The 27,176-nt window shown below is 51.7% G+C and overlaps 1 protein-coding gene across 2 annotated transcripts in view; it reads left to right on the top strand.

The window, feature by feature from the left end:
- The window catches only part of SHANK2 (SH3 and multiple ankyrin repeat domains 2), a 691,655-nt gene that overhangs the window by 139,405 nt on the left and 525,074 nt on the right, over nt 1–27,176 (top strand). For both annotated transcript variants that reach the window (XM_055356048.2, XM_055356047.2), the window contains exons 7-9: nt 3,094–3,202; nt 18,782–18,933; nt 20,910–21,077. In XM_055356048.2, the coding sequence (XP_055212023.1) occupies nt 3,094–3,202; nt 18,782–18,933; nt 20,910–21,077 (429 nt within the window). The remainder of the gene's footprint in view (nt 1–3,093; nt 3,203–18,781; nt 18,934–20,909; nt 21,078–27,176) is intronic.

Here is a 27,176-nt window from a genome sequence, read left to right as displayed (position 1 = left end):
ACTGCGGAGACCCACCCGGGAGGCAGCAGGGGCTGCTTGGTGTGGCCGTGGGTGCTCGGGGAAGGGAGGCAGATCCTACTGGCTGCTCCAGGGAGGTTCAAAAGCGGCGGCTCTGAAGAGAGTGGGATCCGGACGCCTGCCGTGGTGGAGGGAAGAGGGTCCACAGTGAGCCCCGTATTAGTGTTCTGCTGTTGTTGCTTCAGGAAAAACCTTGTTAAAGTGCTGTTGACATAAATTGCACTGAAGTTAGACTGCAGGTGAGCAGCAGGGGCATTGCACAGAGTGTTCAGAACCTGGCGGAATGCACTATGCCTTGAGCTCAGAGTACCAGATAAGACATCCACACCATGAACACCCTGCTGTCTTTCAGGGTGCTGTGCGAGTCGAGGAGGAGGCGTGGAGAGGGGGCTGAGGCATAGGGTGTATGGGCGGAGCACTTTGCTTAACCAACAGGAGGAGGAATCTGTAATACCCAGGAGGCTTTTGTCCTGGCCCCTGGCCCCTGGCCCCTGGTGCTGTTCCTAAGGAGAGCCCAATTGCACTCCCTGCAGAGCATGGGGTGGAGAGTCCAGGCAGCTGCCTGAAGCGCTTCCCTTTGAGGGCCCTGATGCTCTCCAGGTGAGCTCCCCTGCAGCTGCGAGCTCACCAATGGCTTTCTCAGCCAGCAGGATCCTCTCGGTTTTTGTTTTGCTGCCCCTCCTCCTTATATCAGATGCATGCGAGGATTCTTTTTTGTTTGTTTGAGACAGAGTTTTGCTGTGTTGCTCAGGCTGCAGTGCGATGGCATAATCTTGGCTCACTGCAACCTCTGCCTCTCGGGTTCAAGCGATCCTTCTGCCTCAGCCTCCTGAGTAGCTGGGATTACAGGCACGCACCACCATGCCTGGCTAATTTTGTATTTTTAGTAGAGATGGGGTTTTGCCACGTTGGCCAGGCTGGTCTCAAACTCCTGACTTTAGGTGATCCATCCGCCTCAGCCTCCCAAAGTGCTGGGATTACAGGCGTGAGCCACAGTGCCCGGCAGGATTCTTACTGTGCTCACTGAGTTCTAATCTGTCATTATCATTATTGATTTTTGTGCTCAAGTTGTCCAGATGTGGGCGGCAGTTGCCCTTCCTGTGGTGTTCTGTCGTGTGGTGCATCCCCACCATCCTTGACACACCAGCCACTTTATGGCACAAGATTCTCTGGGCTCTTCCTATACTTCCCCTGCCTCTGCCCTGGAATTTGCCTGGAAAGCGGTATTCAGAGGGCAAGATCTGGGTGCTTCTGGGTTTTGGCTTTTGTTTTTTATCACCCTCTGATGTGCAGATAAAAACGTATTTGTGAATTTTAAAAATGCTGATTTGTAAATAGCAATGCAGGTTTTCAGTGACATCACGTGTAAGTCATGTGTTTGAGGGCATTTGATCAGTTCTAGTTCTGAAACATACAGAAAATGGGCAGGTGGAAATCCCGCCCGTGCCAGGAGGCTGAAGGGCCCAGGAACCTGCTGTGTCAGAAGCCACCTTTGTCCCCCTTCTGTGTGTTTTGAGAGAGGTACGGAGTAGGGGCAAAGAATTAAGCTGGTGAGGAGTGTTAGATGCAGCAGGCGGAAGGGTGCCAAGTCCCACAGTCTTGCTCAGACAGCCCAGACTGGCTCTGGATGGGCAGAGAATCATGACTTTTCTTACAGCGAGGCTGGCAGAGGCTGGGAAAGTTCCCACCCCATCAGGTTGATCTGCGGACCATCATGACCTCACAGGAAATGAGTCCCGCACTTCACCTTGAGCCACTCGGGGACCAGGCATCGCTATTTCTGCCTGTGTGGCCATGGGGTTCACCACAAAGTGGGTTAAGTACCAATCTGCGGGCCTCACTCCCTGGGGATGGAGGCAGGAGGTGGGTCCTGGAAACTGGAGATTTGAAAAGTGCTCCAGTGGCCCAGCTGTCTCTTACGAAAGCAAAGGAGCATTCATAGCTCTCAGCAAGTGTCTGAGGCCATTTATGCTGCTTTTACAAAATATCTTGGGTAACTTATAAACAACAAAAGTGTGACTCTCACCATTTTGGAGGCTGCAAGTCTGAGATGGTGGCATCGGCAGGTTCAGCATCTGGCCAAGGCCCAGTTCCTGGTTTGGATGGCCATTGTCTTGCTGTATCTTCACGTGGAGGAAGGGGCGAGGGAGCTCTCTGGGACCTCTTTTGCAGGGACACTAATCCCATTCACGAGGGCTTCACCCTCCTGACTTCGTCACCTCCCAAAGGCCTCACCTCTCCGTACTATTACATTGGAGATTATTCAACCTATGGATTTTGCAGGGACACACACGTTAAGTCCGTAGCACTAGGATGGCGAACAGTGAGGGGATTTTAAACATTCATCCAGGATAGGCCGATTGTACTTGCCACGTGCCAGACACTGTGCTCACCCTGTGGTTCCAAAAGCCTCAGCTCCAGGAGCCTCAGGGCTTGCGGTGCACCCTGGCGAGGGTGGGTCTCCCGAGTGCACCAGTCAGGAACTTTCCCAGAGCCTGGAAAGACATTTGTTTTTCTTTTTTGAGACAGGTCTTTCTCTGTTGCCCAGGCTGGAGTGCAGAAGCATGAACACAGCTCACTGCAGCCTCGGCTCAGGCGATCCTCCTGCCTCAGCCTCCCAAGTAGCTGGAATCACATGTGCCACCACGTCTAGCTAATTTTTTGTTTGTTTGTTTGTTTGTTTGTTTGAGATGGAGTCTCGCTTTGTTGCCCAGGCTGGAGTGCAGTGGCGCGATCTCGGCTCACTGCAAGCTCCGCCTCCCAGGTTCATGCCATTTTCCTGCCTCAACCTCCCGAGTAGCTGGGACTACAGGCGCCCGCCACCACGCCCGGCTAATTTTTTGTATTTTTAGTAGAGACGGGGTTTCACCGTGTTAGCCAGGATGGTCTCGATCTCCTGACCTCGTGATCCGCCCGCCTCGGCCTCGCAAAGTGCTGGGATTACAGGCATGAGCCACCGTGTGCAGCAATGTCTGGCTAATTTTTCTATATTTTGTAGAGACGGGGTCTCACTTTGTTGCTCAGGTTGGGACATTTCTTATAAAGATGTTTCAATTGTATTGTTTTTCCTTCTAGACCAATCTGAAGAAATGCATGGATCACATTCAGCATCGCTTGGTGGAGAAGATCACCAAGATGCTGGACCGAGGCCTGGATCCCAATTTCCATGACCTGGAGACCGGAGGTGGGCACTTGCTAGAGGGGACCTTACCAGGCTTTACGGAAGCATAGAAAAGGCCAGCCCACTGCTCAGGCTACCTGTGAATAACGCTGCAGTTACGTTTTACTTGGTTTTGTTTGGTGTTTAAAGGTGCATTCTCACTCTCCTCTGTCTTCTCAGTCAGAAGGGGCCGAGCCCACCTTGTCCATGGGGCATCCCCAGCGTCTTGCATGGGGCCTGGAGCATGGCAGGTGCTCAGTGCAGAATTGTTGAGGAAGTGAATGAGTGAATGAATGAGCAGATGACACGCGTGTGTTGTGCCAGCCTTGGGCACACAGATCTTTACAGACACGTATGTTTGTAAAGGTGGAGGATGTGTGTTTCTGCCTCCCGCTGGGCACGGGCAGCCCAGCAGATGGGCATCTGCACCCATGCATCTTATTCCTTTGCTGGAAACCACATTCCTCATGAGTGCGGGCCTCTGGGCATCGGTCGGGAAAGATGGCCCAGGCCCTTGGTGGTTCCACGAGTGTGTGAGTCTTTGCAGCGCGGCCATCCTATGTATCACAGGGTTCAGTGGCAGCACCCGCCTCCACTCAGCATCAATAGCAACCCCTAGTTGTGACAACCAACAGTGTCTCCAGGCATCACCCACTGTCCCTGGGTGTGGGCACTGTCACCCCAGGTGACAGTCTCTTGCCAGCAGGGCACCAGCTGGAGTTGGCAGGCAGAGGTTAGGTCCTATTGGAGAACCAAGAGTGGTGGAGGTGAGGGTCTCCATGCAACGCAGAGTATGCCCCCTCAGGTGGGCTGTCCTGGGCTGGGAATACTCCTCCTGGACTCCCTCCCCTCTTGTCTTGAGTGTGCCAGCCCTGCTTCTGGCCCCTGCATGGTATAGTGCCATCATCACATACTGGTGTCACACCTCAAAAATATAAAATACACAACAAATGTGTTTGTCAACCAAAGAATGCCACTTTCTCATCATTTGTGGGAGCCCCCTCAGACCTCTGAATGCTGGGGGGGCCCCGCTGGGTGTGGATTCAGCCTGCACAGCTCTGAGCACTGCCGGGGGACTGTCCTTGCCTTTTTGCAATTGTCTGTGTCCCTTAGGCTTCACTGTGAGCAGCAGGAGAAGCCGGCACAGGCTTGTGGCTACTGGTAGCTTTGATGCCTGTGACGTTGGGAGGCAGGACTGCATAAGCGAGGCTCAGAGGGGACAGAGTGCCCCCGGGGGTAGGGAGAGAGAAGGAATGTGAGTGCCTGGCTACAGCTGAGCAGCCTCAGGCCCTGCGCCGATCCCCCATGAGGCAGGGAAGCCTGGGGGTCTGCTTGCAGGGCAGTGACGTGGACAAGGCTGGGCTTCCGCTGGAGGTCTGGGCAGTCTCAGCCGGTGGCCTGGAGCAGGAGGCTGGGTTGGGCTTGTGTTGGTAGGGACATCTGGAGAGGGGGAGAGGGGAAAGGGAGTGATTGGGACAAGGGCATGTGGTGGGCAGGGGTGGGTAGCAGGGCATCTGGAGGGCAGGTGGGCAGCTGCAGTGGCCCTCAGCTGTGGGGCAGGCAGTGGGAGGAGGAGAGGAGCTGAGCTGGGAAGCAGAGAGGCCTGAGCTCAGGCATGGTGGTGCGATGGAGGGCGTGTAGGTCTGCAGGAGGCTTGGGAGGGCCCTGGCCGACCATCTTTCCCTGACGTGGATGCGTCTCGTGCTGCGCTGATGTGGCAGCTTCTCTTCAGTGATGGCCCCTGTGCCAGCTCCCGGCTCTGTGAGGGCATGAGCCCTTTCCATGTGAGGCTGTGAAGGTAAATGGACCCAGGTGCTCCTGAGCATGACCTTGAGCCTTGGAGCACATCCAGGGGCAGCCTTCATTCTGAGCTGCTGACCCGGATTCTCCCTGGAGGCAGCCTTTGGCCGTGTCTCTCACCACCCTGGCAGAGCCACTTATGTCTTCATCTTGGCCTCGTCGAGGGCTGTTTGTGATGCTGCTGCGGGGGACTGGGCAGCGTGGCTCTCTGTCTCACCTTGGCCTGGCCAGCAGTAGAAGGAGGCTGGACGTCCCCTCTGAGCTGCTCTGCACCTCTCTTCCTGATGTGCCCCCTGTAATTAGCCCCTGTCCTGAGCCAAGCCTCTCCCTGGCTTCCTCCACCAGACTGTTAATGTCTCGACTTTAAGGTTCTGAGATGACTGTTATTCCAGAATAGACTCTCAATTCACTGCTAAAAACACATCAGTGCAGACTCTGAAACAGGTAAGCAGCAGTTTCTCTGGGTCCTGCCTGGAGTTAAAACTGCTGCCACTCAAATCCTGGATTAGGCTGGTGCCAGAGCAAAAAGTTCATAGTTGTTGTGAGCCGTTGTGGAGCAGCATAATTAAAGAAGGAGAAAGACCTGACCACTTTCCCCGGAACTGAGTAGAAAAGGCTCGGGAGCCTGATCTGTGGAGACAGTACCACGGAGTTACCTTTCGAACGTTCTGAAATATTCCCACGATGACAAGCCTCTGGGCTGGTTTACTGATCACAAAGACCAAACCCAGAGAAGACAGAGGAACCCCTGTTGTCATCAGGTCCCCGATAAGTGGCTCCTGGGAAAGAGCACATAGTTAAGGACAGGCATTCTAGGGTCTCCAGCAAAGGCAGAGACCCACGGGGCCAGGGTCTGGGACAGGGCCCGGTGGGTCTGGTGCTCAAGGACAGAATGCGTGCAGGGAAGAATGCCTGCATGCTTCCTTACGGGACACTTCCCTGCGTCACCCAGGGAGATGGTGACCACACATAGAGGTTGGGGGTTTATTTTGTTTTGGTTTTGGCCTTGACAGAAATCATTACCCCTCCACTCCCCTTTCTTTTTTTTTGAGACAGGGTTTCCCTCTGTTACCCAGGCTAGATTGTAGTGGCACAATCTCAGCTCACTGCAACCTCATCCTCCCAGGTGCAGGTGATCCTCCCACCTCAGCCCTCCAAGTAACTGGGACTACAGGCATGTGGCACCACACCAAGGTATTCTTTGTAGAGATGGGGTTTTGCCATGTTGCCCAGGCAGGTCTCAAACTCCTGAGCTCAAGTGATCACCGGCCTCGGCCTTCCAAAGTGTTGGGATTACAGGTGTGTGCCACCACGCCTGGCTTCTCCCCTCACCTTCCCTCCCCTTCCTTCTTCTTGAGACAGGGTCTCACTGTGTCACCCAGGCTGGCAGGATCACAGCTCACTGCAGCCTTGACCTCCTGAACTCAGTTGATCCTCCCACCTCAGCCTCTTGAATAGCTGGGACTACAGGCACGTGCCACCATACTTGGAATTCTGCCGCTGGAATTCTGGATTAGGCCGGTACCAAAGCAGAAGGTCCATAGTTGTTGTGAGCCGTTGTGAAGCAGCATAATTAAAGGAGAAAGACCTGACCATGTTTCCCAGAGCTGAGTAGAAACGGCTTGGGAGCCTGATCCATGGAGACGGTAGCACGGAGTTATCTTATGAATGTTCTGAAATATTCTCATGATGACAAGCCTCTGGGCTAATTTTTGTGTTTTTTTTGTAGAGATGGGGGTCTCCCTATGTGACCCAGGCTGGTCTTAAACTCCTGGGCTCAAGCAGTCCTCTCACCTCAGCCTCATGAAGTGTTTGGATTACAGGCGTGAGCCACTGAGCCCAGCCTCTTATTTTCAATTTTAAAATTTAAGGCAGAATTATGGAATCAGTTCTCTCCTGGTTGTTGCCAAATGGCAATTTTATGAACCAGCTTTTCTTCTTGTAGTAGCTGATATTTCTCTATAAAGCAGAACTTCCTCTTCCCCTGCCTCCCTTTTGTGAAATGAGCAGAACTGATTTTTTAGAGCAGTTTTAGGCTGACAGAAAATTGAATAGAAGTATTGTGAGTTCCCATATTGACTGCTCCCCCAGTTTCCTCTGTTAGTAATATCTTGCTTTAGTATAGGACATCTGTTACAATCAGTGAACCAATTGTGATCCTCAAGTCCAAGCTTACATGAGGGTTCACACTTGGAGTCGTAACCCAGTAGTGATCCTCAAGTACAGAGCTTACATGAGGGTTTACACTTGGTGCTGTACCCAACAGTGATCCTCAAGTCTGGAGCTTACATGAGGGTTTATGCTTGGTGCTGTACCCAATAGTGATCCTCAAGTACAGAGCTTACATGAGGGTTTACACTTGGTGCTGTACCCAACAGTGATCCTCAAGTACAGAGCTTACATGAGGGTTTACACTTGGTGCTGTACCCAACAGTGATCCTAAAGTCCAGAGCTTACATGAGGGTTTATGCTTGGTGCTGTACCCAATAGTGATCCTCAAGTCCGGAGCTTACATGAGGGTTTACGCCTGGAGTTGTACCCAACAGTGATCCTCCAGTCCGGAGCTTACATGAGAGTTCACTCTTGGTGTTGTACGTTCTGTCAGTTTTGCCAGATGTCCTGTATCCACCGTCACAGTATCATAAAGATCAGCTTCACTGCCCGAGAGCTCCTCTGTGCCCCTCTTCATCCCTGAGCCCCTGGCAGCTGCTGACCCTTTCTTTTTTTTTTTTTTTTTTTTTTTAAGACTGAGTCTCTCTCTGTCACCCAGGCTGGAGTGCAGTGGCATGATCTTGGCTCACTGCAACCTCCGCCTCCCGAGTTCAAGTGGTTCTCCTGCCTCAGCCTCCTGGTAGCTGGGATTACAGATGTGCACCACCACGCCCAACTAATTTTTTTATTTTTAGTAGAGACGGGGTTTCACCATGTTGGCCAGGCTGGGCTCAAACTCCTGACCTCAAGTGATCCACCCACCTCAGCCTCCCAAAGTGCTGGGATTACAGGCGTGAGCCACCGCACTCAACCTTGCTGACCTTTTCACTGTCTCTGTAGTTTGGCCTTTTCCAGAATGTTCTAGAGCTGGAATCTTAAAATCACACAGTGGGTTTCAGATCGGCTTCTTTCACATGGCAGCACGTGCAGAAGGTGCCTCCAGGCCCTTTCACAGCTTGGAAGCGCGTTTCCTTTTGGTGCTGGATAATGTTCCATTTTCCAATGTACCCCAGTTTGCTTATCCACTTGCCTTCTAAAGGACATCTGGGCTGCTTCCAGCTTTTGGCAATTGTGGGTCAAGCTGCCATAAACACCCGTGTGTGGGTTTTTGTACAGATCAAACTAACAGCGATCATACACAGTGGCATTTTTTTGTAAGGCCAAAAACATTACTTATGGCAAATAAAAAGTGAAAAGGGGTAACTAAGGCAGAAAGTTCTGAAACCGAAGGCCAAGTGCAGACCCACAGGTCGGCTGCAGACAGCGCAGATGGCCCTGGTCTCACACCACCCTGCTCCCCAGCTTCTGCGCCTGCCACCAGTGTCTCAAGAATTCTCATTTGTTTTTTCCAAATCAGGAGGGAAACCAGCAGTGCTGATGGAGGGGCAGGGAAGTGGGGACCCAGGGTGATGGGGGAAAAGAGAAAAGTGAGGACCCAGGGTGACGGGGGAAAAGAGAAAAGTGAACCGGGGTGGGTGCTCTCAGAAACAAAGGAAGCTGTGGGTAATTCCAGCACAATGGCTTATAGCAACCCTCAGGCACACATGGAGCAAGTATCAGTGGAGACAAGCTAAACACAAGTTCCAACAAGAGGCCAGAGCCCAGTGCTGCCAGGGAAGACACCACCTTCACTTTGCTTCTGTCAAGGCAGAGTGTAAGGGACGGATATGCATCCTCCTGACTGAAATGCAGACACTACCTGGCCACACGGATGACATCACTGTTGGAGACACTGGGCTTCGGAGATGCAGGATAGGGGGGCCCTGTGTTGGGACTGCAGAGGCGACCCTTCCAATGCCCAGCTCAGTGCCAGGCCATGGAGAGCCCCCAGAGAGGAGACATTAACCCCTACTTCTCTGCAGCTGGCTGTGTGAAGACCAGGTTAATGAACCTCTCTCAGCTTCCATCCTCTTGTCTCCTAAATTGAATGATAACACCTACGGTGGTGCCGGGAAAATGTGAGCGTTAGATGAGCATTGTGGTGCTATTAGGCCATTTTCACATTTCTGTAAAGACATACCTGAGGCTGGGTAGTTTATAAAGAAAAGAGGTTTAATTGGCTCTAGGTTCTGCAGGCTGTACAGGAAGCTGGTGGCGTCTGCTTCTGGGGAGGCCTCAGGGAGCTTTTACTCATGGCGGAAGGCAAAGGAAGAGCAGGTGCATTGCATGGCAAAAGCAAGGGAGAGAGAGACAGCAGCAGGTGCATCCCGTGGTGAAAGCAGGAGAGAGAGAGAGAGAGAGAGAAAGAGGGGGGTAGAGGGAGAACGGGAGGGGGGGAGGGAGGGAGGGAGAGAGAGAGAGGTGCCACACACCTTTAAACAATCAGATCTTGCAAGAATTCACTCACAATTGTCAGGACAGCACCAAGGAAGGGGATGGTGCTAAACCATTCATGACAAATCTGCCCCCATGATCCAGTCACCTCCCATCAGGCCCCACCTCCAACCCCGGAAATTACATTTCCACGTGAGATTTGGGCAGGACACCCATCCAAACCATATCAGCGGTTAAGCGTATGGGGTATGCGTCACCTTTAATAGAGTTCCAGAATGTTCCTGTCATCAGCATCAACTACGGCAGCTCAGTCAATGTTGTTTTCTCCTGGTTTTGGATGCAGAGGGAGAAACACAGAGTTGGCTTTGGCGGGCTGCCTCCAGGAAACAGGCAGGGTGACCAGTGTATCCGGTTTTCCTGGGACTGCCCTGGTTTTAGCACTGAATGCCTCATATCCTGGGAAGCCTGTTAGTCCCAGGGAGACTGGCACTGTTACCCACCCTACCAGTAACAAGGGCACTTAAAGAGTGATAGCTGCAGTCTATTGGTGACCTGCTGTGCTCCAGCAGCACACAGGGCCTTGCCAGGCCTCCGCTCTGTAATCAAGGGGGTCCCCTGCAGGCACCGCAGTCCTGGGAGGAATCTGAAGCTCTGAGAGCCCAACTGGGTGGCCGCTAGGGCTGATGTCTGCATCCTCTATACTGTTGAACCCTAACCCCCTAGGTGATGGTATTAGGAGGATGGGGCCTTCAGCAGGTGATGGGCTCCTGGGGGCAGAGCCCTTGTGAATGGAATTAGTGCCCTTACAAAAGAGGCAGAGAGAGCTCCCTCGCTCCTTCCACTTTGTGAGGTGAGGTCACAGCAAGAAGGTGCCCTATGTGAACCAGGTAGACACACGCCAAATCTGCCAGCACCTTGATCTTGGACTTTTGGCCTCCAAAACCATGAGCAATGCATGTCTGTCACTTCTAAGACACCTAGCCTCTGGGATCTTGTTACCACAGCCCAGTCTGGGCCAGTCACTGAGTCACCAGGGAGGGCAGAGGCAGGGCCTGGGCTCCACTTGCCCTCGGGGGTCCCTGCTCTCAACTGCTGGGGGAAAAGGCAGTGGGACGAACAGGGGTCTCTTGGCATGAGCCGGCCTGGCTGGACGTGGATGACCCAGGCAGGCCCAGGTCGGGGACAAGCTGTTCACATTCCCACTTTCCTCCTGGTTGTCGGCAGCAGCCTGGGCATGTTCCCATCCCATATTTTAGCCTCTCCACAGTGAGTTTGGTGACTTCTCAAAGCCACCCAGGGGGCAGCAGAGTCTGTGCTTAGAGTTGAAAGCAGCCTTTTTGCTAAGCTCAGGAAATGCTGCCATGCTCAGTCCCGGGCCCTGCAGACCTGGGCCCCGCCGGCGTCCCTGTTTTGGGGCTGGACATGGGGCCGGAGCGGAGGGAAGCAGCCCTCTAGCCTGAGATAATTAAATCCCAGTGGAACGACCTGTCAGTGAAAACAAAACAGCCTGTGTGATTGCAGGCGACCGTCTGGTACCTGTTCTAAATGTAAATTTTATTAAGTAACAATGATAAAAGTAGTGTAAAAAAATATATAAAGACTTCCTCCAGCAGAGTCTCAGGCCTCTTCTCCTGCTTTGGTTGGAACCTCTGAGATGAGACCAGTTGTGTTTCCAAGCCCCAAACAGAAAGCGAACCTGGCAATTTGAAGAAAATTTAGGTTGGCCCTTTTATCTTGCACTGTTGTCTCCAAATTTGAGAGAAGCCTCAGGCACCACAAAAGAGGTCTGGTTAATAAAGCTAGAAATGCCTTTCGACTCTTTTAGTATCTGGATGAGAAGTCAAAAAGAGATGGTTCCTTTATGGATCCAGATTCTGCAGAGTAACTGTGATGTGTCTGGACCTCACTGATGAGGTCCAGTTACTGAATCTGTTTCCAGGGTCGGGGTGTACTCATTGCATACCAGGCTGAGCTCCTTCAGTTCGGCCGCCCCCCAACCCCGGCTTCCCCTTCTTGCTGCTGTAGCTGTGTCACGGGGAGCCCCTTCCCAGCTCCCGCACCGCTCAGTTAGGAGGCCTCGAGGACATTCTGGGTCCCGGTGCACTGAGCACCTTCAGAGCATCGTCTTGAAGAGCAGAAGGGGCTTGTTTGATGCGTGCAGTGACTGACGGTTCATGCTCCGCAGTCTCACCTTGGCCCCTGAATGAATCGCCAAGTGCGATTCCCCAGAACTAACGGCACCCGGGAATGTGAGGCAATTCAAGAGAATAATGGTTCTGGAACCTCGTAAACCTCCGTCTGCAGAGGGTGAGAGGTGCAGAAATTACCCAGTGCCAATGAAGGAGCTGGAAGACTTCGAGTAAATAACTCCCTTTGCTACCGGTGCCTTTGGTTTGTTCAGTACAGTTCCTCATAAAAAGAGACCTGTTTTTAAGGGTCCAATTATTTCAAATACAGTGTCTCATTCTTTCAGGGTTTTTCTTACGTACACACTGCCATGTTCTGAAAGGGAATATAGGTGACTCTTAGATGGAGCGAGGTGCCGTGCCTTCAGTAAGGAAAATGCGGCGGAGGGAGTGGCGAGGGTAAGGGTGACACGGAGGCAGGGGCCAGGGTCCACAGGAGCCTGTCCTGGGGTCGGGGACAGAGCCCAGTTTTAGGTTGACAGAAAAACCAGGCAGAAGGCACAGAGTTTTCCCCTATGCACTTTCACTTCCAGCTAGCCTGTTATTGACAGCATGCACTGGTTTAGGGCATTTGTTGCAATAACTGAAGTCCATAGTTTACATGAGGGTCCGTTCTTGGTGCTGCTCATGTTATGGGTTTGGACAGATGCATCTTGTCCTGTACCCACCATTACAGAATCACACAGCATAGCTTCCTTACCCTAAAACTCCTCTGTGCTCCACCCGTCCATCCCTCCCTCCTCTGTGCTCCACCCGTCCATCCCTCCCTTGCCCTCTAACCCCTCATAACCACTGATTTTTTTTTTTTTTTTTTTTTTTGAGATGGAGTCTTGCTGTGTCACCCAGGCTGGAGTGCAGTGGTGTGATCTCAGCTCACTGCAACCTCTGACTCCTGGGTTCAAGCAATTCTCCTGCCTCAGCCTCCTGAGTAGCTGGGACTACAGGCATGTGCCACCATGACTGAATAATTTTTTTATTTTTAGTAGAGACGGGGTTTCACTGTGTTAACCAGGATGGTCTCGATCTCCTGACCTCATGATCTGCCCGCCTTGGCCTCCCAATGTGCTGGGATTACAGGTGTGAACCACAGTGCCTGGCCAACCACTGGCTCTGTAGTTTTGCCTTTTCTAGAATGTCATCGAGTTGGAATCACACAGCATGCAGCCTTTTCAGATTGGCTTCATTCATTTAGCAATATGCATTTAAGCTTCCTTCATATCGTGTTGTGGCTTGACAGCTTGTCTCTCTTTAGTGTTGAACAACATCTTGTTGTCTGCATGTGCAACGGATAATGTATCCACTCAGCTACTGAAGGACCTCTGGATTGTTTGCCGTTTTTTGGCAACGAGGAATAAAGCTGCTGTAAACACTAACATTCAGATTTCCTTGTGGATGTAAGTTTTCAGCTCATTCAGGGAGACACCTAGGAGATGGGTTGCTGGATTGTGGAGTAAGTGCATGTTTAGTTTTGTGTCAACTCACCAAACTGTCTTCCGAAGTGACTGCGCCATTTTACACTCCTACTGGCAATGATGAGAGTTCCTGTTGCTCCACATCCTCACCAGCATTTGGTGTTGTCAGTGTTCTAGATTTTCATCATTCTGACGATTGTGTTGAGGTATCTTTTTTTTTTTTTTTTTGACAGGGTCTTACTCTGTCTCCCAGGCTGGAGTGCAGTGGTGTGATCATGGTTCACTGCAATCTTGACCTCCTGGGCTCAAGTGATCCTCCTGCTTCAGCCTCCTGAGTAGCTGGGACTACAGGCGTATGCCACTATGCCTGGCAAATTTTTAAATTTTTAGTAGAGGTGAGGCCTCATGTTGCCCAGGCAGGTCTTGAACTCCTGAGCTCAAATGATCCTCCTGCCTTGGCTCCCAAAATGCTGCAATTGCAGACATGAGCCACTGAACACGGCCTCTAATTGCTGTCTTAGTTCGCAGTTCCCTCATGACATACGGTGTGGAGCATCTTCTCATGTGTGTTTGCCATCTGAATATCTTCTGTTGTGAGGTATCCATTTAAATATTTTGTTCCCTTTTTAATTGGGTGGTTTGCTTTCTTGTTGAGTTTTAAGGGTCCTCTGTATATTTTGGCTTACAAGTACTTTATATGCTTTTCACAAACATTTTCTGCCTCTCTGAGCAGCAGCATTTTTTACATTAAATCTGTTAACCCGCACAATAGCCAGGAGGCATTTGTAAACAAACTTTTCATTTTAGAACAGTTCTAGATTTACAGAATAAGTGCAAAGATAGTACACAGAGTTACCATATATCCTATACCCAGCTTCCCCCCTTATCAGCATCTTACTCCAGTATTCTTCTGAGCGGAAGTCGTATGGTACGCTTCTCACAGTTAGAGAACCAATATCGATGCATTATTATTAACCGAAGTCCACACCTTTTTCTTCTCTCATAAGCATTTACCTGCTGGTCCTTTCCTGTCCCTGGGCCCCACCCGGGTTCCCACATGACATTCCTTCATTCATCTCCCTGGGCACCTCTGGGCGGTGATTGTTTCCCAGGCTCTCCCTGTTGGTGATGACCTGGACAGTTTCAGAGGAGGACTGGTCAGGTGCTTGTAGGGTGCCCCTTATTGGGATCCATCTGGTGTTTTCACGATTAGGGGCTGTGGGTGTGAGGAGGAAGAGCACAGAGCCTTTCTCATCACCTGGTGCCGAGAGCCCGTCCTGTTGGCGTGGCTCATCGTGGGCGATGCTGCCCCCCCATCTCCTGGCTGAGCTCGTGTCCATCAGGTTTCCCCACGGAGAGATGCTCCCGTTTTTCTGTTTCCCACACTACGCTCTCAGAAGGAAGCCACTGTGCACAGCCCACGCATAAGGGGATGGGGGTGGGGGTTGGTGCGGGCTACGCATCACCCTCTGAGGACAGTGAAGTGATGTGAATTGCTTGGAGTTTGTCTGCATTGCAAGATCGGCCCCTTCCTCCCATTCACTTGTGAATCCCTTGCTGATTTCTATCAATGTGGTTGCACTCACTTTCTGGTTGACTTATAACCCAGCTTTATTTATTCTGTTCCTTTTGCCTTTAGTCTTACAGACTCCACTCATGTCTGGAGCTACTGAGGTCAGCGGTTCATTCCCCATCCCTTTCAGCGAGGTTGATTCCTACACCTGTGATACGTTCTGTGGTCTTCTCTCACATCATGGTTTCCTTCTGAGCATCCCCAGCCTCCTGAACTATCATCTTCTAAAAAACCTGCTGGAGGCCACCCAGCCCTTCAGGGAAAGAGCTGGGTTTTGTTGACACCAGTCACTTCCCCTCATACGAAGAATCGCTTGCCCAGTGGTTTGATTTTTGCAGCCCACTGATCTTGGACACTAGGATGCACCTAGGAGCACACACATGGGTGTGCACACATGCACACAGAGGCATGCACACACAGGCATGCACACACACAAGCATGTGCACACACATGCATGCACATGCACACAGGCATGTAGACACACAGGCATGCACACACACAGGCATGTACACATACAGGCACACATGCACACACAGGCATGCACATGCACACACAGGCGTGCATGCACACAGGCATGTACACATACACACAGGCATGCACACACATAGGCCTGCATACACACAGGCATGCATACACACAGGCATGTACACACAGGCATGCACACATGCACACACAGGCATGCACACACACAGGCACACATGCACACACAGGCATGCACATGCACACACAGGCATGCACATGCACACACAGGCACACGCACACACAGGCATGCACAGACACACAGGCGTGCACACAAACAGGCATGCACACATAGGTGTGCATACACACAGCCATGCACACACAGGCACACAGGCAAAAACACACACACACATGCACACAGGCATGCACATAGGTGTGCACACATACACTGGCGTACACATGCTCCAGCCTGCACTGCCCTGTGCCCGCTGGGTAGCAGCAGCTGTCTTAAACACTTACACTCCTCCTGCCTCCTGCCACCACCCCACCCCCCATTGCTGTGCCACCTCCCAGTGTCAGGACAAACAGCCGTGGCTAGTGCCCTCCTGCTGCGCTTCCGGAACCCCCCACTTCTCACCCTTTCGAAGCACATCCTGCTTATCCCTGGAGCCAACAGCCTGCTGGGCAGCCTCTAGTTGGAGGGTCTGCGTGTCTCTGAGGTTATCTCAAAATATTACAGGTGTTTCTACTCCCACCCGTTGTTCACGTTGAGGGAGACTGGGGCCACTCTGAGGTTATGCTTGTTGAGGTTCCAGTCTATTTTTAAAACTAAAGAAATTTCAAAATGCAAAACCTGAGGAATAGTCTTAAGAATCATGGTGCCAGATAACTGTGTGGTTCCCATGCTCATCAGGGGAGTGATAGTGCAGTCACTGGGTGTGCATCCCGGGCAGCGCTGTTATATGTGTCACTGGTTTATAGCTCATCAACCAGCATCTTCTCGGGGGTGATTCCGTCAGCCCAAATGTGGAACCTCAGTGGACGTGCTCTTTGCAAATATGGTGGCTAAGCCAGGGCGGGAAGAGGGGGTCTCCTGACCTCCCCAGGGTGGGTCCTGGCCAGAGGTGAACATGCAAGTCTGGAACATCACTTGAGGAGGGATTCCGGAACCCTTGAGAAGGCTGCCACTTGTCATTGGATGGCCCTGGAAGCCACCCAAGGACCACACATAGCTCCCCATCCTGCACGTGAGACACAGCCGTGAACAGAGTGGGATCATCTTCTCCACCGATGCGTTTATGCAGCCACCTTTAACTGCCTGGCACTGACCAACAGGACGTGGTTTGGCTGCAGGCATCTGTAATTCTGAGTCAAAAGTCAGGATTCAAGCCTCTGATCTGATTTTACCACTTGCCACCAGCTCTCTCTGAGACAGCATTCTCATTTATAAAATGGAACAGCTGAGGTTGTCAGCTATGAAAATTATATGTTAATTTAAAATATCTTTTAAAAAATCTGCTTTGGACTGCCTTTTTGCATTGGGCAAAAGGGAACAGTCAAATGGGAAAGAAAATCCTAACTGTTTTGAAGGCTAACCTTGCCCCAAACGAGTGTCACACACTTATTAAGTCGCTGTAAGATTTGAATGTTCAGCGTCGATACTGGTGGCTCCCGACAGCCTCAGTCTTTTCGTGCCCTTCGAGGATCAGTCACTTCCCTGACTGTCCACTCTCCCATGGTGGTCTTTATGCTCCAAGGAATAAACCCCCCAGATGCCCTCGGACACTCGTGCTTCAGCCTGGATGCCACCGGGGAAGAGACAGAGAACGAGGGGCTGACTGTCCCTCTCTCTAGCAGGCAGGGGTCACCCCTTGAGTTTGTTTTTCTCTGGCGTCTGCCCCATTTCCACCTCTCTGTGCACATGTGGAACTCTGGCCATGTTCCAACTGGTCTCAGTCCCCACACCCCTTGCTGAGCCTTCCTTGCCTTGTAGCTGTTTTCTGTGCAAGAAACATCCTGCACTGCCGCTGAAGTCCCTTAGTCCCAGAAAATCTCTATTTTTCTTTAAAACTTCTGCATCAGGAGGGTATGCAACAGAGTCATGTGCAATGGCATTCATTCATGAGAACATCGTTCCTAGTTGGGGAAGACAAGAAGCCTACTTTTCACATGGAGACAGGATGAATGAGGATGCTGGCATGTCTACACACGGCCTCCTAGTTGGGGAAGACAGGAAGCCTGCTTTTCACATGGAGACAGGATGAATGAAGATGCTGGCATGTCTACGCACGGCCTCCTAGTTGGGGAAGACAGGAAGCCTGCTTTTCACATGGAGACAGGATGAATAAAGATGCTGGCATGTCTACACACGGCATCCTAGTTGGGGAAGACAGGAAGCGTGCTTTTCACATGGAGACAGGATGAATGAAGATGCTGGCATGTCTACGCACGGCATCCTAGTTGGGGAAGACAGGAAGCATGCTTTTCACATGGAGACAGGATGAATGAAGATGCTGGCATGTCTACACACAGCACACTCCTGACATGGAGGGGTTAAGCATGTGCATCTCACCATGAAGTGCCAAGCTGCAGAGTGGTTCCTAGGGTGAATGTTAAAAGTCCTCAGGAGGGTACCCGTGTATGGATAAGTAAACATCAGAATTAAAAATAGATGGGAATAGTCAGTGCACACTCACAAGGCAGGTGCCCTTTCTGGGATGGAGGGGGATGGGATGGGGTGAGGGGTCAGCAAGACACACGCCTTGTGGAAGGCATCCGAAGTTTTCTTTCACTGGAATGTGCTTCGAGACCGAGTGAATATTCATTGTTGGTGTTTCTGGGTCATGGGAACTTGTGTGTTGTCCTGGTACTCTGTGCACTTTTCTGGAACGTTAAGAGCCTCTCAAATGAGGAACTCTCAAAAGAGGACCTCAAAATAGTTCCTCTTGTTTAGCCATGGCCATGGTGGGCATATTAGAAAGATGAAGAGTGGACGGAAAGATTTGTTGTAATAGATACTGATGTCCTTAGCCATGCTCATCTGCAGACTGGTCCAGGGTCATCTGCACGGGACCCTTGTCCCTACAAAGGCAGAAGGCATCCTTCTGTCTGCTGGGCCTCTGCCCTGCCTCCTGGGTCATCCTGCGCCGCGTTAATGAAGGAAGGTTTCCACTTACCCAGATCGGGAGCTCCAGGGGGCACGGACTTCATGTCTCATTTGTGTTTGTGTCCCTGCAGCCCATGGCTGGCATCTCCCAAGATGCCCGTAAATGTGACATTGAATGAGGAAAGGTGGGTGTCTGCCTTTCCCATCTGTAATGAGGGCTTTAGTCCATCACTCCTTCTGTACGGGAAGCACCCAGATGGTACCACAGGATTCTGCGTACTCAGAGGGAAGGGCAGCAAGGGAGCCTCTTGGACTGTGGCCCACACAGCAGTCCTGTTGAATCCCTGCCTCTGCCACCACTGTGTTGTTCGCGTGGCCCTGCGTGTCACTGCATCGCACGGGGGTGCCTGAGCCACGCTGCCCGCCTGGACTCTTGGGGTTCCCAGGTGGTGGGAGCTGTAAACACCCTGGAGGTGGAGGAGGGGAGTCAGTTCTTTCAGCTTAGTTTTGGGCATCTGAATATGGCTTTGTGAGCAGTGTGACAAATGTTGGTTCTAAAGTGTGTGTGTTTGGATTCCTCAGAGACCCCCCTGACCTTAGCCGCTCAGCTGGACGACTCTGTGGAGGTCATCAAAGCTCTCAAAAATGGTGGAGCTCACCTGGACTTCCGTGCCAAAGATGGGATGACCGCCCTACACAAAGCTGCCCGAGCGAGGAACCAAGTTGCCCTGAAGGTAAACTCGGGCCCATCTTACGTGGGTGCCACCCCGTGCTCTGATTCCACGCGGCTGCCCCATCCCATCCCTGCAGTGCCCATCCTAGGGGGTCCGTGCACAGTGTTCCGGCCCACCCTAGGAGTCTGTGCACAGTGTTCTGGCCCACCCTAGGAGTCCGTGCACAGTGTTCCGGCCGGAGCTTGGAAGTGAAGCCAGGTTTCAGATTTTCCTGTTCTCTCTCCTGGGTGTCGATGCTTTCAGAATTTATGGTTCCCAAGAAGTCATCTTTCACCTTCTATTCAGTCAAGGGACTTGTCTTTTCAACCCGTAAGGCCAGTGGTGAACCCCAACCCCGTCCACAGGAAGACTCACTCATGATCATGAGAGCAGCACCGAGGGGGTGGTGTTAAGCCATTCCTGAGAATCTGCCCCCATGACCCATCACCTCCCACCTCCCACCAGCATTGGGGGTTACAATTCGAATTGAGATTTGGGAGTGGACACAGAGCCACATGGTAGATCCCCCCAGCACCCTGTGGCGGGTCCGGGGGAGCCTGCCCTGTTGTGGGTTCCGCGCCTCACCTTCCCCTGCTGCTGTCTTACTGCTCCGTGCCCCTGCCTCACACTGCAGCCACGGCGCCTCTGGACAGGGTCGTGCACGCCCAGGCATCCTCCACCAGAGCCCACACCAGCAGGGATGGAATGTGCCGCTGCAGGTTGACCCCCAAGACGGGGGCCTCGCAGTCCCTAAAGTCTCAGGACTTTCACTTCATTTCAGCTGCACCCCTTCTGTTGGTGTGTGAGTCCATTCCTGCGTTGCAATAAAGAAATGTGAGATCGGAGTAATTTATAAGAAGAGGTTTCATTGGCTCATGATTCTGCAGGCTGTACAGGAAGCAGAGCAGTTTCTGCTTCCAGGGAGGCCTCAGGAAGCTTCCAATCATGGTGGAAGGTGAAGCGGGAGCAGGCAGTTCCCATGACCGGAGTGGGAGGAAGACAGGGAGGGAGGAGATGCCACACTTTTAAACAGTAGATCTCATGAGCACTCACTCACTATCACGAAAGCAGAGCTGAGTGGGTGGTGTTAAGCCATTCCTGAGAATCCGCCCCCATGACCCATCACCTCCCATCAGGCCCCACCTCCAGCACTGGGGGTTACAATTTGAATTGAGATTTGAGTGGGGACGCAGAGCCACACCGTACCCGTTGGCTTCCTCGGAAATCAGGAGCATTCTTGAAGATGCGATGCTTGCTAGGTTCGCCACCCTCAGCATGCGGAATGAGGTGGTTTTCCACTGGGCATGTAGGTTAAACCGTGCACCTTTTCTCTCTTCCGCAAATGTTGCCGTCACTGTATTGCTTGCCTATGCCACACCACTGGCACAAAATGTTGACCAGGCCGAGGAAGGGTCTGAGTGCTGCAGGTCTCCTCGTCTCCCAAATGTCAGCCTGCCCTGCATTTCTGGGCACTGTTTGCTATTTCAGAACTAGAAATGTTGTTGTCTAAAGTTATACCTGCCCCCCTCCTTTTTTTTTTTTTGAGACTGAGCTTTGCTCTTGTTGCCCAGGCTGGAGTACAATGGTGCAATCTTGGATCACTGCAACCTCCACCTCCCGGGTTCAAGCGATTCTCCTGTCTCAGCCTCCCAAGTAGCTGGGATTACAGACACCTGCCACCACGCTGGCTATTTTTTTTTGTATTTTTCATAGACACAGGGTTTTGCCATGTTGGCCAGGCTGGTCTTGAACTCCTGACCCCGGGTGATCCACCTGCCTCAGCCTCCCAAAATGCTGGGATCATAGGCATCAGCCACCACACCTGGCCAGGTTATACCCTTCTTAATTCTGGGGAGCCCAGGAGAAGCACTGGGTACTCAGGGTGTGGGTTGCCTTGACCTGGGGGAGGGTGGTCCTGGTGCTGCTTTCTGGATCACCTCACTCTGCAAAAGGGGTCATGAGACCAATAACGATGGCTTTCGATTTTTTTTTCCTAGACCCTTTTAGAGCTTGGTGCATCCCCAGATTATAAAGACAGTTACGGCCTCACCCCGCTGTATCACACGGCCATCGTCGGAGGTGATCCCTACTGCTGCGAGCTTCTCCTGCACGAACACGCCACTGTGTGCTGCAAAGATGAGAATGGCTGGCACGAGATCCACCAGGTACGTGGACCCGCTTCTCCACTCTGTTGTACCCACGAACTGACTTCCCCTTCTCCTCCGATCCCGCAGATAAGCAGGGTGGCCCAAAGGTTAGATCCTGCCTTCAGGTATTTTGTTTGGCCTGCCCAGAGTTCCTGAAAATATGTGAATTAAAAATGATTTTAAAATGTGAACGTCAGTATTTGAAAACAGACACATTTGCATAGAAATAGACATTTCTGACTTCTCTGGAGAAACTGGAAGATGAGGCAAGGCTGCTGAGTTTCTGCACAGCAGGAGTGCCCTGCAGTTATGGGGTGGACGCCCCCTTCCCAGGAGCCCTGCCCTCTCCAAGTTCCCACTGTCCTGACAGGGCAGAATACCAGAAAGCACCGGTGTTTTCTGAGCACAGGTGAGCCCCAGGAAGGCCTGATTTGCATGCACGAGGGGCGTGTTTTTCAGGCCCAACCTTGCAACAGTTGGGTTAGGAGGTAGGTCAGCCTGGTCTTGGCAAGAAACAGACTTCACCTGCTGTCTCCAGTGAAAAGTCTTTACCTGATCAGGTAGAGGTGTGGACGGGGTTAAAGGCTGAGGACCCCATAGAAGAGCAGTCCTGGGGAGCCATCAGCACCTGTGAGCTGATGGGCAGGGAGAGGAGATGATGCTCCCGGGAGCAGGAGAGATGGGGCTGAGGAGGGAGCCCACAGGCCCATGTCAGGGAGGACTCAGGGAAGGAATATCTGCCTCTCTTCTCTTGGCTGAGCCCTGCCAGAGTTGGAGGACAGTGAGGGAGTGCTGTGGTGCAGGCTGCAGGCCAGGGTCTCCAGGCAGAGGGGTGAGGTGGGTCTGGGAGAGCTGATAGCACCTGTCTACCTAGGAGGTCAAGAGGAGGCTCTGGAACAGCAAGGGGAGGTCGAGGACAGAGGGCCCTGACTGGTTTCTTGCTTGGTCCTCTACACAGTGACTGCCGTGGTTTCTCTGGCTACCTTGTGTTCTCCTCTGCCATTACCACCTTACACACCTGTAAGGGAGGTTATGCACTCTGCCCACTGTGGTCAGAGTGGGCAGCGGGGGTGCCAGCAGGCCCCGCCCTCCCTGGGCTTTCTTGTGCTAGGTCAGTTCTGGTTCATCGTCGGCCCTGCAGCCTGGAGAAGCCCCTGTTCCTCCCGAGGGATGAGTAGGGGTCTGTGGGGCTGCTCATGGCAGCCCCCAGCCCACACCCAAGCTGGAGCCTGCAGGCAGGGAAGCAGTAATGACTGGTCTTTGGAAGTCCTCTTCCATGCACCCGCCATGAGATTTCTTGTCATTCTTGTGCTTTTCTTTATGAAAAAGGAAAATAATTTTCCCCTGTGATCATTAATTTTATGTGTCAACTTGGCTAGGCTCTAGCTCCTAGATATTTGATCAAACAATATTCTAGATGTTGCTGAGAAGGTGTTTTTTAAGATGGGATTAACATTTAAATCAGTGGACTTTGAGTTAAGCCGATGACCCTCCATGATGTGGGTGGGCCCCATCCAATGAGTTGAAGGCCTTAAGAGAAAAAAGACTGAGATCCCAAGAAAGAAGGAATTCTGCCAGAAAAAGACTCCAGATTCCCGCTGAACACTGCCCTGGGTCTCCAGCCTGCCCTGCAGATTTCAGACTTACAGCCTCCATGATTGCATGAGCCAACTCTTTAAAATATTTCTATCTTTAATTTTATGTGTCTATTTTAAGCTTTAAACTTTTAAAAATTCTCTGCATGCATATACATATATAACATATAAATGTATGTATGTACACAGACACACACACATACACACACACACAGAGGTTGTGTTTCTCTGGAGAACCCTGGCTGATACACCCTGAATGTAGAAGCAGCAGGACACACACACACACACAGAGGTTGTGTTTCTCTGGAGAACCCTGGCTGATACACCCTGAATGTAGAAGCAGCAGGACACACACACACACACAGAGGTTGTGTTTCTCTGGAGAACCCTGGCTGATACACCCTGAATGTAGAAGCAGCAGGACACACACACACACACACACACACACACAGGTGTTTCTCTGGAGAACCCTGGCTGATACACCCTGAATGTAGAAGCAGCAGGACACACACACACACACACACACACACACACAGGTTGTGTTTCTCTGGAGAACCCTGGCTGATACACCCTGAATGTAGAAGCAGCAGGATACACACACACACGCACACGTTCTGTGTCTCTGTAGAACCCTGACTGATATATCCTGAATGTGGAAGCAGCAGGTGAATTCTTGCACAGCACTCGGAGATTTTTGGGTTGGGGGAGCTGCTTCCCCTCCTCAGTCTCCTGCCCTGCCCTCGCTTTGTCCCTGGTGGAAACTCGCCAGTGTTTCTGTCCTTGTTCCCTCCTCCTTCCTCCCCTTGACCTCTTCCCCCTTTGTCAACCAACGGTTCCAGCCCCAGATGGCCCTGCCATCCCTTGGCTGTGTGTCAGTGTCAGGCCTGGCCCTTCTGAGCCTCTCCACAGCATCTGGCCCTGGCCACGCTCATTCCCTGGCCCCCTCCTCATTTGTGTCTGAGCTGTTTCAGGGGGTCCCCAAGAGGTCTCCTGGCCTGAACACGCTCACCTCTTCACGCCTGACCCACTTCCAGCCATTCCGGGTGCACCACAGACCCCACCCACTGCTAATGGGTGCTCATCAGCCGCAAACGTCGTCTACTGGGTGTGAGCCCCAGCCATGTGTCTCAGTGTCCTGAATACACAGCCTGCATCAGTGAACAGAAATGCCTGATGCAATCCCCTGGTGTTCCCGTGGGGGGAAACCAGACACGAGACAGAAAGACGAACATAAATTACACACACACACACTCGCACGCACGCACGTACATACAGGTCCACATGTGCGTGGACATACTTCTGAGCAGGCCTGACAGTGTTCCGTGTTTCTGGGCACTGGTGCTCATGCAGTGGCCATGCAGACGCTCACGCCCTGAGACATGGCCCCGTTCCTCTGCCCGTCTCCTCTCGTTGCTGCGCTTGGCTGTCAGCTCTGTGCTGGTGTTTTCGAGGCCAAGCCCGTCTGCATGGCGTGAGCTTCGGCTCCTGTTGAGGATGTGGAAGAGGCAGCTCCCGAAGGAGAATCTCAGCTGTGTTGGGAGCTGTCCCAAGCTTCCAAGGTGACCTGCTTGGAAAAGGGCAGTTCTTGGGACTGCCAAAGCGCTAATGAGCTTGGTTTTTATAACTCACTAGGCTGATTTGAGGTCAAGGTCAAGTTCAGGATGAGGGGCGGCCCCTGGTAGGGTGGTGCAGTCACCCACAAGGTCAAGTTCAGGACGAGGGGAGGCATCTGGTGGGGTGGTGCAGTCACCCACAAGGTCAAGTTCAGGACGAGGGGCAGCCCCTGGTGGGGTGGTGCAGTCACCCACAAGGTCAAGTTCAGGACGAGGGGAGGCCCCTGGTGGGGTGGTGCAGTCACCCACAAGGTCAAGTTCAGGATGAGGGGCGGCCCCTGGTGGGGTGGTGCAGTCACCCACAAGGTCAAGTTCAGGATGAGGGGCGGCCCCTGGTGGGGTGGTGCAGTCACCCACAAGGTCAAGTTCAGGACGAGGGGAGGCCCCTGGTGGGGTGGTGCAGTCACCCACGAGACATTTCTACCAGCAGACATGGCTGGGCGAGGGGCGGGAGTCATGGAACCCTGAACACCCACATCTTTCTCGAGTCTCACAGGGTCTCCGCCTAACAGCTGCCAGCCCCAGGGGACAAGGCTGAGTTGTGAGTCTCTAAGAGACATGGACGTTGGGGACGTCCCTCCCACCTGGCCAAATGGAAAATGAGTCTTTTTCTCAGTCAACTCAAAGTCGGTGATTCACGTGAACAGAACTGTCATTTGATGTCGCTGGATGACACCATAGAAACCACTCAGTGTTGTTTGTGTGTTCAGGTGTGATGGGTTCTCCAGAAAAACAGAACCAATAGGGTGTGCACATGCATGCATGTGTGTGTGTGTACAGATACAGAATTTTTTAAAACAGTATTTTGAAGAATTGGCTCATGCAGTGGTGGAGCTGCAAGTCCAAAATCTGCAGGGCAGGCTGGAGACCCAGGAAGAGTTGATGCTGGTGCGTGGATCCTGTTTGTCTCTGGCAGAATCTCTTCCTCCTCAGGGGACCTCAGTCTTTTTTCTCTTGAGGCCTCCAACTGATTGGATGGGGCCCACCCACATTATGGAGAATCATCAATTTAGTCTACTGGTTTTGAGAGCAGTCACTGACTTCATGAAGACAGGAGCGCCCCTGGAAGAGGAAGGTTTAAATTCAGGTTTCCTTTAGTGAATGAGCCCTCCAGGCACAGGACAGAGGCGTCTCTTTGTAAAAATAGTCAAATGCGGCCAGGTGCAGTGGCTCACGCCTGTAATCCCAGCCCTTTGGGAGGCTGAGGCAGGTGGATCACCTGAGGCTAGCAGTTCGAGACCAGCCTGGCCAACATGGTGAAACCCTGTCTTACTAAAAATACAAAAATTAGCCAAGTGTGGAGATACCACGCCTGTAATTCCAGCTACTTGAGCGGCTAAGCCGTGAAAATCGCTTGAACCCAGCAGGCAGAGGTTATAGTGAGCTGATATTGCGCCACTGCACTTCAGCCTGGACAATAAGAGCAAAACTACAACAACAACAACAAAACCAGCTAAATGCGTATGGGACCCGAAGCTCGCTTGTTCTCTGTGAGAATGCCTGCTTGAATTTGTGTTTTCCAGACATGTCTTCCCTTTAGACATCACAGTGTTCTGGTTGCATTGCTGTTTTCCTGTTGAGCTCTGAAGGTGTGATGCAGGCTAAAACCTCCTTAAACGTGGAGTAGTTCACAGAGCCCTGAATCCAGCCGCCAGCCCTTTTGCCAGAATAGCCCCTGTGTCTCAACTTTGGGGATTCCTGGAGCTCCGTCCTTTCCCCTCCCACACCCCTCCTTTTTCCTTTTCCCTCCCCTCTCTCCCAACCAGGCAAATGTCTCTGGGCCCACCTCTCCAGCCGGCCCTGGGATGGAGGTGACGGTGGAGGCTGGCGGGAGCCCTGACCGTCAGTCACTCACTGCAGCTCTCAGCTGTGACTCCTGGCCTGCAAAGGGCCAGGTTCTGTCCCTGAGGCCCTGCGCTTGCATTCAGAGCCTGGCTGTCCCAGAGCCACCCAGCCACCTTGGTCCCAGGGCCTGAGCCTGTGCAGCTGCACTGGTACCTTGGAGGCTTGAGCTCTGAGGCAGTGCACCTGCTCCCACCTCAGCTTAGAAAATGTGGAGCAGGGTTTGGAAAGCCAGCCAGGTGCGTTCACTGCCCTCTGGTGGTCTGCTGCCTGTTCATGAAAGGCCTGGAAAGCCATTTTCTCCCCTGCTGAAGATTCTCAGTGATAATGTGAAGCAACTTTGCCTTCGGGAGCCTCGTCTCGTTCATCTGCAGGGCCGTTGTGCCTATCAGATGATAAGGGACGGAGCAGATAAGGGATGGGTGCGGGTGCCCTGCACGGGCCTGCAGGAGCAGCGGACAGTGCCGCCTGCCTCCCAGATCAGCCTCATCAGTGCTCACATTTACCCTGCCAAGTGGCCCGGTAAATGCCACAGTGTGGGTCTCAAGTCCATCTCTAGCAGGATCTCATCCTTCTCAGGGGACCTCAGTCTTAAGGCCTTCAACTGATTGGATGGGGCCCACTCAATATTATGGAGAATCATCTGCATAACTCCAAGTCCAATGATATATATATTATTATATATAATATAGTTATATATATTTATATTATATATTATATATAATAAATTATATATTACATAATATAACAAATTATATATTACATAATTATATATAATATATAAATTATAAATATATAATATGTATTATAAATAATATATGTTATAAATAATATATCATATATCATGTATTATAAATGTATATCGTATATTATATGTTACATAACATATACTATATCTTATATAACATATATAACATATACTATATCTTATATAACATATATAACATATACTATATCTTATATAACATATAACATATATAACATATATAATATAACATATATTATATATAATATATAACATATATATTATATATAACATATATATAATATATAACATATATAATATA

Source organism: Gorilla gorilla, chromosome 9 (assembly GCF_029281585.2).
Source record: "Gorilla gorilla gorilla isolate KB3781 chromosome 9, NHGRI_mGorGor1-v2.1_pri, whole genome shotgun sequence".
Classification (NCBI taxonomy): domain Eukaryota; kingdom Metazoa; phylum Chordata; class Mammalia; order Primates; family Hominidae; genus Gorilla; species Gorilla gorilla.
This window is presented reverse-complemented; position numbering and strand designations above follow the sequence as displayed.